The sequence below is a fragment of the Osmerus mordax genome, chromosome 1 (genome assembly GCF_038355195.1).
Source record: "Osmerus mordax isolate fOsmMor3 chromosome 1, fOsmMor3.pri, whole genome shotgun sequence".
Lineage (NCBI taxonomy): Eukaryota > Metazoa > Chordata > Actinopteri > Osmeriformes > Osmeridae > Osmerus > Osmerus mordax.
In genome coordinates this window covers 3,521,215-3,533,841 of record NC_090050.1, presented here as the reverse complement: position 1 = coordinate 3,533,841, position 12,627 = coordinate 3,521,215, and the positions used below count along the sequence as shown (strand labels likewise).

Below are 12,627 nucleotides of genomic sequence, written 5' to 3'. Positions count from 1 at the left end.
TGCCCTGCAGCTCCGAAAAGGGCCTGGACACTGACACAACAACAGCAGTACCTACACTGACACAAGGTCCAGATGAAGCCTGAAGGGTGGTCTACAAATCAAATTTGCATACACACACACACCCACATCCATTCACTCAATATTCACACACACATTCTCGTTATAGACTGCATGTTTCCTCATGTGTGTAGCCTGTGCATAAGACAAAGGTACTTTCCACATTTAAATGCAACTGGGTTCTATGGGCCAACTATGTAAAGCAGGGCTCTCAAGTGTTATCAAAATGGGGGGGGGATGTTTTCTGACTGGCTTTTTCCTCTCTAACTCGAGACAACTATTACCTCAGTATGCCTGCTATATAAAAGCCTGCTCGCTATATAAAAGTCCATTACTTTTATATAGCGAGAAATGGCTGAAATGTGAGTCTCACGGCAAATGTGTTAGACTTGAGAGCCATGCTTTAAAGCTATATACACATTCGCCACCCACTTGAAAATAAAATTCTAATCCAGGCTTTATTTGAATTTGCTATTTTAAGCGTGATGCCAATTTCCATGCATTTAAAAGCATTTTGAAGAAACTTTAAAGAAATATACAAATAGTGCATGGCAGCACATTTGTAACTCGAAGCTGATAAGAATGTGTACAGATATATCCATAACATCCAAATGAAAATCCAGAATTGTCCTGGTTTATCCCTAACTGCACACACACTCTGAGGTGAACCCCAGGTCCCCTTGCTTCCTTCATCCGTCCATTATCATTATCACGGTCAGTGTTTTATGTATTTTTTGTTTGTCAGGATTTAGAAGGAATCACAAGTCTACTGCACTTGAATAAGATTACCGCCTACTGTGGCTAGGTAAATAAAGAAATTAACAGGTAAACCAATTAATTCACATTTCTATGCATGTGATATGTTTCTTATCACTTACAGAGGGGGTTTTGGGTTTAGAAGCTGCTTTCCTGCTACTGGGTGAATGTAGTTGATTCACGAACAAAACATCTGTCATGAGAAAATAAACCAACCCCATCTTTTCTCGAAAATGTTGCCAGATTTTATCTCATGATTCTCTCCAAAGCGTTAGTTAAATTGCTGTCGTAGTCCACAGAAACAATTTGAAATATACGCGTGGCATGGAAATCATAGAGGCTGCTATAAATTCTTCTCAGTGCAATATAAAATTATTTAATAGGGTAAAACGCTAGGCTACTACATTAGCACAGAGGGATTGTTTTGCTGCCGTTCACGTGTTGTCCTGCAGAGCCAACGTAAGCACGCGCTCAGGTGACAGGACAGGAGACCACGCCCGGTGCTTACTCAGCTGAAGACGCAGTGGATACAGAAGAAAAGCAGGTAGTTCATTTAGATACCTCAACAAGTGCCCGTCCCTCTCCTCCTTTTCACAACGGTAAGAGTACTACATTTGTTTCACCTTTTCTTTTGTCGTGTTTAATACAAAAGCCTACCCGAATAATAGCTGTAAGTGCCTTTGATGCCTCTTTATCAATCATAATTGCACTCTACTTTAGTATTTTGCTGTGATTCGATAGCTAGGTGTTAAAAGTAGTACAATTGTATCCAGTTTGATACCGCGATTGATCCCTTTTATGTTTGCCTTTAATTCTCTACTAAACGAATCCTTTTTGGATTTGTTCATGTGTTTCTTAATGTGCACGTGAACTATGTAAAATGTAGTTTTGTCAAATACAATATGTGCATGTCTTAAAAGCAAATGAGGTATGACAGATTACAGACATGATCAATTAACAGAAGAGAAAAAAAACAATTACACCCAGGGTAGTTTTTATTGCATGTGGATTTAGTAGCCTAGTTAATTTCAGAAAATCCTGTATTTCTTCACACGGAATTCTATCATGGATTATTTAATTTGAAGAACATATTAGGACGGGCGATAAGGATTTATGAGACTATATCATACAACATGGATTTATAGAAAGCCTTATCAATTTCTAGTGTACAGTAGTTTGAAACGGGAGAACACTTGCCTTACGTTCAGAAAAACGACTTCCACCAATGACTTTAACATAATTAAATTGCATATATTGTAGATTTTATATATCAAAGACTGATAAGCGACTAAGAGGTAACAATGCATGTTGGTCATGGTTAGTTACTGTTTGGTGTTTAGTCACATAGCACAGTTTACTAGCATGTCCTCCATTTTCAGAATGATAAATTGACCCAGTTTGATAGTGTCAGAGACTGGTAATCTGTTTCCCAAATTGTCTCAAGGAAGGGGATGATGGACCCGAATGGAAAAAGTAGCAAGATCCCTAATCCTGCATGCCTTTGGGCCTTTTGTAACTGATAGGTACAAACAAGCTTAGAACAACTAGTACTGACCCCCTTATTGGACATGAAACCTTTTTATATTAGATCAACTGATTTGAGGACATTACCTTAAAAGTATTTGGTATACTTCTCTTGTGTCCCTCCTAATAAATGAATAAAATGTTTCTAAACGAGACACAAGCTGTGACCTCAAAGTAAATTTACTTTGACCTACCAATGTGTCTCTACCTATATGTCAGCAAGCAAAGAAAAGTAAATTAAGTGTGTGTGTTATCTTCAGGATTTCAAAGCCATCATGGGGCGTAAAGAAATCACCTGCAGTTGGAAGAAAAGTGCAAACAACATCAAAGACGTGTTTGACTTCAAAGGAACCCTAGGATCGTAAGTCTTCCTTTTATTACTTCTGCAATTGTGATTTGTACCTACTTTCTATAACAGCCTGAATGAATTTCCTTGACAGATACCACCCACTCAATTAAGGCTAAAGGCAGAACCTGATATTGGAAAACACATTTGTATCATAATATTGAAACATTTTGACCACAAATGTAAAGCCATAACATTCAGGCGTGGCAGCCATTGTATTTGAGCCTGACTAGCAATTTCTAGTGACTAGCGGCTCTTCTTAATTTAGGGTGAAGTACCATTACTGGATTAAGTGGATTATGAAGAGACCAACTTTAACTGTTCCCTGCAATTGAGACCAGTTTGGCAACGCTGCTGAGATAATCCCTGATCACAGCCCAAAGTTTGTTCTTGAATGAGCTGAGACACACAGGAACCTTCTTCATAACCAGAGTTTATCACAAATGTATTTGAGGCCTCCATACACTTAAAGAAAGTTCATACCTGACTTGAGTTTGGAAAGAGGGTATTGAGTTGAAACAACACAAAAGACAGAGGTCATTTCATAGGGTTATATCGGTGAAGTGGATTCGGTAGTCTTGTTGAATTAGCTCACGTACACACTCTAGTCGTAATTACCTTCTGCTGGACATGCAACATTTTGTTTAAGAACACTTATTTGGAGAACACAACCCTAAAATAATTTGGTATACTTGTATTTAGTTTTTGATCCTGCCAATATATAAAAATATGCCTCTATATGAGATCCACACAAACACACATACATAAACACTTCTACATACAGTTTTCAGACACCTACCTTTATGACCCCTCCTCACAAACACACACACAGACACATTCTTGCCAGGCCTCTAATCCCTTAATTGAAGAGGATGTACCCTCGCTGCTGTGAATGACGTCAGTGCTAAGCAGCCTGGCCTACACACACACACGGTTGTGCCATGCCCATCTAACCAGCAGTGCAGTGAGAGATGTAAGCAGCTTGGGATGAGGGGATCGGGATCTATGGGGATGGATGCTCAGACAAGACTAAAGGCCGCAGTATGCTTCTGCGTCTCCGTTTACGGATGGGCGGGCGCACGGATACGCACGGATACGGACGGATAGACTGCGTTTATGGTTCTCCGTAGGCTGTGGGTGCTGAAAACAATTCACCGCCAGAAGAGTAGGTGGCGCAACGTTTTTTTGTAAATCGTCGTGGAGTGTTTATTTACCTAGGTTATCGAGAAGTCGGAGCAAATGTACAAATTAGCCGTTTCATCAATAAAATACGCACATTTCAGCAACTACACTGCCCATTTCTCGTCACATTTTAATTCAGATGCTGATTTACATGTACTGTTTAGCTGAAATATGAATTGTGAAAACTTACAGCAATGGCGGTCAAAGGATTCTGTTCGTCCTGTTTATCCCGGCAACCCCGCCCCCACCCCTGACTCAAGCGATTCTTAATACTGACCAATCACAGCCAAGGGGGTCTCCGTAGCTCTCCGTCGCTCACGACGGATAGTTAGAAAATTCAGGAGGTGCACGTCGAGCTCTCCGGGGCTCTCCGAGGGCTGACGGAGAGCTCGTAGAGGGCGTTCCTCGGAGGAGAGGGCGTTCCCATGTATCCGTTTTTCGAAAAACGCAGAAGCATATATAAGCCTTAATAAGCCGGGTTTTATCATCACATCAGTAGAACAGATTACCACATTTTCAGCCTCCAAGGATCACAGGAGAGTTCCATTCCAAGATTAAGGGATATCAGCACCTCTATACAACACTTCTTCCTGGATCTCATAGTCTGTCTGGGGCACTGGAAGTGTGTGGGGGATGGAGGGTTCTGGAAGCTGATCAAACTTAATTTAGCACGTGGTACCAGCTTGACTGGAACTTGAAATTACTAATTCACAGAAGTATGGCTCTGTTAAGTAAAACTTAACATTTGAGTTTTTGTTACTGTTCCACAACATAATTTGTTCTTAAGTATATTAAGCACATTCTCAAATTATAAGTGCAGGCTGAATTTGTTGTATTGCCTATTACACATTATTGACTTATTACTTGTTCTTAGTAACTGCAATTGCACTGTAACAAGGATGCTTAATGTAAAGTTGAACCCATTGGAATTATGAGGAATTGTAAAGCAGCTGTCTAAATTTGTATTATCTAAGCATTAGATATTTTTTAAGTCACCCAAGTTAACTTTGCATAGCTCCGGAGGAGAGTTTGGGAGGAGGAGCATTATATGCATTATAGAGCATATGTATATTCATAACATAATTAATTTTCAAAACCACAATTTGAATAGGCCTATAAGGCAGTCAACAAAGCACATACCGGTATATGACATACTTGATATACACTACTTTGTATGTGAATGACCATAAATGCCATTATTAGCCTACCATATAAGCATGAAGTAGGCAAGTTATGTCAAAACATTTATTAAGATAAAGCAATTGATCAACTTTTAGTTTTACGTCAACAGAAATTTTCCAATATAGGAAATATATTGTAGATGCATTTCTAAATATAGCAATGTTGGGGCTGTTAAGCATCTCCATAGATCTTTTCTTAATATATACAAATATATACACCTCTACATTGGCAAACTTCAATCAGCCTCACAAATCTAGGTTGTAATCTTTGTATAGTTACTCACATCTTTTCACACAACCCCACATTTTGTTCTGTAGGACACCTGATTACCTGGTTATAGGCACCAGTTATTCCAACCACATGGTGGAGCAGGTCTCACCGATTTCTGGATTAATTGCGGGAACAAGATACCAAATTATTTTAAGTTGGCGAGCGTTAGACAATAGTGTTAGACTATACACCAGTACCTTAGCTGGTACCCCAGAGCCTTTGCATTTCCATGGTTACACCCTGGGTCTTAATCCAGTCTTATTTTGGAAAAAATCACCAGTATGTTTTTTTTTTTTTATACTTTTGGTGTCACTCGGCTAATTTAAGAATATCTACGTATATACTGTATATAAATGTTATGAGGGACCAAACAGGAAATAAATATGTCAGTCAATATAAATATAAGTCTCAATACATACATTTAATTCCTGAATATAATAAATTCATCTGAAAAATATATAGAATTCCTGAATATATAAATGTAACTCCTAAAATGAATGATGTAAGTCAGAATCTAATGTAACTATAAATATAAAAATGTAACTCAGAATATATACATGTAAGTCTGAATTTATAAATGTAGATCTGAATATATGAATGTTACTCTGAAAATATTAAAACATATTTTCTACTCAGCCATATCACAAGACTTTCTGGTCACAAAAATGGACGTGGTTGCAGCTATTGTAAATTTCCTTTACAAGTGTAACATCAGCATCAGTCACATTTTAAAGTACAATCAAAGATAATCACATTACATTAGAGTGTCCTTATTTTCTTGGTATTTAGAGTTTTGTAGTGTGTGCCAAAATTCACAGGGAATGGCTCAGCTAGTGAAGTATTAAATTATATCTTAACCAATGGGTTAAGGGGGTTTCATAAAGTTTCTTGCTGCAGCATAGGACTGAAGCAGAGGAAGACTGCGTAATGGCTCAATGCCAAGTTCCAATGCACACCAAACTATGGAGGAAGTAGTCTGCATGCTATTTCGCAGAGTCTTTCAATCAGGCTGTTGAGAAACCTTTTAAGAGCTATCATAAAAGCAAAAAGGATATGATACGGTCCTCAATATGTCTTGAGGTTGTTTTAAATATATTTACATTTGTTTGGTCATTGCCAAAGTAAAGAAAATCATCTAATTCTGATCCAAAATGCCATAATTCCGCTGTGTGCCTAATGTACCAAAATGCTGTAACTGTGGCAATTAAAATGGTTTTGGAGCCAACAGATGATGTGTCTGATTTAAGACCTCAACATGATATTCAAAGATATTCCTTGAGACAAAAGTTCTACATTTGTATATACAGTACATATACACACAATAAAGTTCCAGGTCACAATAGCCAGGTCAATACCCATTTTGTTGTCTTTTGCAGGTTACATGTAGTTTATAACTAGCCTGGCTCTGCCCTCCTACGTACTTCCGCTCAATTTTTATTTTGCTTCTGTACTAGGTCTGGCCATGAGGTACGTAAGTCAGATGTCTCCGGTAGATTTTCTACCGGCGAATCAGCGAACAGAGGGAGTGGCTGAGAACAATGACGTTGATGTCGTGCGCTAGTTTGTGTTGTAGTTCGGTAATGGCGGCGGAGAAAGATACGAGCGAAGCCATTCGTTCCGTTGTGGCAACACTGCCAAATATCTATAAACTAAAGCCGGAGCAAGAACAAGTTTTGCTGAGTTTTGTTGGTGGCCATGATGTTGTGGCCCTCCTCCCCACGGGGTTCGGGAACAGTTTGATTTTCCAGCTATGGCAGCTAGCTCTGTTACAGTAGTGGTGAAGGAATTGGCGAACGCTAGCGATTGTTTATGGCAGATCAGAGTGGCTCTGGCCAGATCCAATAGTTTTAAACTTCAACAGAGTACCCGCCTACAAGGAAGTCAACGCTTGTCAATGGAGCGAGGCCTGACTCTCTATACAAATGAAATGTATGAGAGTCTGGTTAGGACCAGGCTAGTTTATAACAGGCTTGAGACCTAATCCTTATGGCACTGTAGCTATTCCCAGGCTCATGGGTTAAGACAAAGCAGGCTCAGAGAACACACACACACATGAAGGCACACGAGTCCTTCCACTCAACATGTCATAAATACATGCATACACTGCCAACCATTCTGCTTTCTCATTCAATGCGTTCACGTTTTTATTTTGTTTTATAGTGTCTGTCTCAACATTGAGCTTTAATATGAGTCACTGTTTTCAACAAATAATCAAATATACAGCCTGTATTTAATGATGATATATTTACAGAAATATGAATCAGGTTTAATCATGTTAATATGCTCAATGTCTCATAAACATTTTGTACTCTCTGTCTCTCTCCCATTACCCTCTCTTTACTCTCACCCTTTATCTCTATATTTCGACTTTTCACCCTCTATTTGTGTGTGTGTTTAGGGGGGCATTTTCAGAGGTCTACATGGTGAGAGAGAAGACGACAGGGAACCTTTATGCTCTGAAGTGTCTGAAGAAAAAACACCTCGCCCACAGTAACCTGGAGAACGAGATCTCTGTACTAAGGAGGTGAGACTCACCAACACACAGAATCACACCATTCACACATCCTCATTCACACAGTCATTTACATTTAGTCATTTAGTCATTTTAGCAGACGCTCTTACATTTACATTTACATTTTAGTCATTTAGCAGACGCTCTTATCCAGAGCGACTTACAGTAAGTACAGGGACATTCCCCCGAGGCAAGTAGGGTGAAGTGCCTTGCCCAAGGACACAACGTCATTTTGCACGGCCAGGAATAAGCCATCTGACCCCCCTGCTCTTCAGTCATAAACCTAGTCATTCATCTCACTTGTCTATCATACAAGTTAATGTAACTAATGTTGACAAATGTTTCATCCATCTCAGGATAAAGCATGAAAATGTTGTGGGACTGGAGGACTTTTATGAGACCCGGACTCACTACTACCTTGTCATGCAGCTGTGAGTTGTAACAATAATATGGTATAGGAATTCTAAGAACTCTAGAAAGATTGCTGAGAATGTGCTCGCATTTAGGTTTTTTTTTACAATAATGTCTACTGATGATAGGGATGAAGAATGCAGTGACGTTTACTGTTGTGATGATGCCAGTAACCGTGGGTGTGTGCTTGTGTGGGTGTCTGTCTCCAGGGTGTCAGGGGGAGAGCTGTTTGACCGCATCCTAGATCGGGGGGTGTACACAGAGAAGGACGCCAGCCAAGTGATCAGTCAAGTATTGAAGGCAGTCAGTTACCTCCATGAGAACAGCATCGTACACAGGGACCTCAAGGTACAACACATGTGAAGAATGCGCAAAGCAAGAAATGCATGTAGACACACACAGACATACACCCCTATACATAATACATACATTTACACATTTTATACAGTTTTTTTTTTTAAGGGTCAGAAAATCACCCCAGGTCTACTTTCTCTGCATCTCTCTTTTTCTCTCTCTCTCTGAGCAGCCAGAGAACCTGCTGTACTACAACCAGGATGAGAACGCAAAGATCATGATCAGTGACTTTGGACTTTCTAAGATGGCCGACCACGGAATCATGTCCACAGCCTGTGGAACGCCAGGATATGTTGGTCAGTTGCATTGCAAAAGTTAAGGTCATCAAACCAAGGAAGATGGATCACTCAATCCTCACATCTACTCTTTTTCCACAGCTCCTGAAGTTCTAGCCCAGAAACCTTACAGCAAAGCTGTGGACTGCTGGTCCATCGGAGTCATCACATACATCCTGTGAGTATGAATAACTTAAACAAACAATACCAAACAGTATGTGGAAAGATGTGATAGATTGAAGTCATGAATGGTGTGGTATATCATACCCGCTCAATGTTTTATAGATTTTACACTACAGATACATCAGAGGAAAACTTTAAAACCAATCATTTCAGTGTGTTTCAGAAGTCAGTTAAACAGCAGGTTATTAGCTAGCTGGTTAGCCCTGCCATTTTTGCATATGAGCTGCTGCCTATTCCGAACGAACAGTGACATAGTAATAATAAAATAGAACTACGAAGAGGTTGTACCTGTGAAATAGCATGAACGTGAACATAAAATACTAGGAAATTAGGTCATACATGACTGTATTCTAGCTATGGCTGTGTCTCCCTGACAGATTGTGCGGCTACCCTCCATTCTTCGAGGACAATGAGACGCGTCTCTTCTCCAAGATCATGAGAGCAGACTACGCCTTCCACGCCCCCTTCTGGGATGACATCTCAGAGTCCGGTGAGTCACAAGGCCATCTAACACCATGAAGAGTTCATTGGTAGTCAGGAAAACCAGTAGAAAACGAAAAGAAACACAGTCCTAGAAACATTTTTGACATTTTACATTAACTTACATTTGGTGGGGACAAATTTACGGCTTATGGTTCCCAGGTGACATCATTTTAAGATTGAGACTAGCGGTTGACCTACATGGACTTAAATAAACATCTTTAGTGAGGTCATGAGCTTTGATTTAGGGAGCCAGAATACTTGGTAATCCTATTTTAGTCCCACCCTTTCAGAATAAACGTTCAGATATAAATAGTAATATAAATAATAATAAAATGTAATGAATTGCATTGTTTGGAAGGTTGATTTATTGATAATAATATAATCACTTAAATACAAAATACAAATTATATAAGATGGATAACAAATAGAAGAAGGTGTATTTTCACTTAAAGGTTCATATCAGTATTCTCAGAGCTACAGTATAGAACCATTTTATGAATCTTGGTAACATCTTTACATAACCAGCACCATGTAATTGCATTGCTTCTGCCTTTTGTTTTCCTCATAGCAAAAGACTTCATAAGGAACATGATGGAGAAAAACCCTACTAAGCGCTACACCACAGAACAGGCTCTCAGACACCCCTGGTGAGTCTGACCCCTTAGACACACATAACAATAATGTCAGAAGTGATGTTCCCATAGCCTGAGCGCAATAATCAAACACTTACCATCAGCGAGATAGCTTAATTAACATTTTCTGTCTCTCAAGGAAGTAGAAAATAAATTGATAGTCGCAGGTTGTGCAAGGGTAAGAATAACAGTGTTATTTCCGATAGGATTATTGGGAAGACGGCGAGTAGCCAGGACATCTACAGCTCAGTCAGTGAGCAGATCCAGAGGAACTTTGTCAAGTCCAAATGGAGGGTAAGAAACATTGTGCCTTCCCTCAAATGAACCATATTGGATCCGAATGCTCAATCCTAGCGTTGAAGGCACTCAAACAAGCTTTGTCTAACTGGATCAGGTAACAGTCAATGCCTCATTTGTGTTATGGTGTCCTGTAATGTTGAACTTTGTGTGTGTGTATGTCACAGCAAGCCTTCAACGCCACAACAGCAGTCAACCATATGATGAAACTGCAGCTCTCTCATGCCGCTCCCTCAGCAGCTCCCCCAACTGTACCCAACATTGCTGTAGTCAACGCCTTCCAGAATCCCCTGTGTGGTCTCAGCAACCTAACAGACCTGGACAGCAACGGAAACCTTCCCATCCCGACAGACCACTCAACTCCAACTGCCAATCCCGAGCAGTGTAGGGGCCCGCCCCTGAGAGCCAGTCACAGCGAGCCCATGCACTGCCCCTCTGTCACAGAGAATGGAAGGGGTGCCCACGCCTACCACTCAGAGAGTGGATTTGCAGCAGTTAGCAGGTGAGCATCCCAACTAGATGAAACCACATTTTGTATAATGCCCAGTGAGGTTGCACCTTTATAATACAGTGTACCCAAACAGCTATTGGAGATACTGGAGCTCAATACCGGGTTAGGAGGGGGAAGAGGCGAAAGCTTTTATTTTAGATCAGGTTTTATATATATAACCAAAAAAAGCACCTAACCCCAACCTTAACGCCAAACTTAATCCAACTAATCCAATTTATCAATGCAGAAGCATTCCACTTGACTTTCCTGATTGAGAAAATAAATCTAAACGTCACCTGCACAATTAATTTTGGATATCAACTTATTATCATGAAAGAACATAGAGATGCAGCAACTAATTTCCAATTATGATAATTTCTTTATTGTCTGTGCAGTTTGTCTCTTTGTCAAGCGAGTTTGTATTCTTGTTTGCAGCTGTGAGGCCATAGACAGAGGGACCAATAGAAAAGGCCAGAACCTACAGACCGGGGTGTGTTCCATCATGTGATTGGATAAAGAACCCCTTAAGGTATAATCTCTAAACATAATATTGTTTCACCCAATGTAGATTTACATTTTGTTCACTTAGCAGACACCTAAAACAAAATACAAATTGTGCATACAGTAAGTATTTCAGGGGTTTAGAGTCATGGAACAGTCTGTGTTTTACCAAGCACAGTGCAAAAATAACAACATCTCAACTACCAGGCACAGTGTAAAAATACCTAAATCGCCACTACAGTGCAACAACAACATTGCAAGTACAATATTACAGTGCAACAGAAACAGCATCATATGTTAAGGGCAACATTGACAATTGTGTGGATGCAGTCTGTTGTGAGACAGTGCTACCACAGGATCACAAATACAGCGACACAAAATGTACAGAATTCTTAATCAATGAAATTGGTTTAAATCTCACTGCTTATTATTTCTTCTATTTTTTCCTTTTTCTCTCTCCCAGTTATTCTTGGTGAGCTGTTCAGCTTTTGCAGTCTGAAGACTTCCTGTAGAATTGTGCAGGTGCTGCACCCTGCTGTTTGAATCATGCAGTGCTTCACTGGGACTTGAAGACCAAAAATTGGTCAGATTCTTAACCCTGAGGAAAACAGGAATGTCATTGCAGTAAACCCACCCACCCTTACACTTTGAATGATCTGAGGCAGGCCGCTGAAGAGGCATCAGCAGAGTAAAATACTGCATTATATTCTAAGACATCAGATATTTTACATATACATGTATACAACATAACGTAAACAAATTATTTACTGGGAATATAATTGCAGGAATTTATGTCAGCTGGGATGGCAGGGAATTTGCTGTTAAATTCCATGTGACCAATAGACGGTGTTGGAATCAGGAAAAGTGTTTTGGGGAAATGGCATTTCAAGTTGTCGTCTATCAAGGTGACATATCAGAGTGTATTTTTGTATCTTCTCTAAAACCTTTTGTATCTTATATCTTCTGTCATCCTGCAATATTAGCATTTCGACTCCTCTGAAACTTGCCGACATGTATTGTTTCTGTGTTCTTTGCTGTTATTATGTACCACACCATAGGCCAAGATTTCTCTGTGACAGAAAATACCATTACAAAGAAATATCAATTTAGCCATGTGACTACACAAAATGACAACCATAGAAGTATAATTCTAATTCTATGGCTGTAACCTT

The 12,627-nt window shown here is 39.7% G+C and overlaps 1 protein-coding gene across 1 annotated transcript; it reads left to right on the top strand.

Moving 5' to 3' along the window:
* Positions 1-1,385: 1,385 nt before the first annotated feature.
* Positions 1,386-12,533, top strand: camk1ga (calcium/calmodulin-dependent protein kinase IGa). Its single transcript, XM_067236368.1, has 13 exons — positions 1,386-1,412; positions 2,598-2,698; positions 7,716-7,841; positions 8,186-8,260; positions 8,450-8,588; positions 8,767-8,890; positions 8,972-9,047; positions 9,430-9,542; positions 10,104-10,182; positions 10,374-10,461; positions 10,632-10,966; positions 11,390-11,483; positions 11,919-12,533. Exons 2-12 carry the CDS (start codon positions 2,613-2,615, stop codon positions 11,460-11,462), a joined length of 1,314 nt encoding a protein of 437 aa, XP_067092469.1. The 5' UTR covers positions 1,386-1,412; positions 2,598-2,612; the 3' UTR covers positions 11,463-11,483; positions 11,919-12,533.
* Positions 12,534-12,627: the final 94 nt, after the last annotated feature.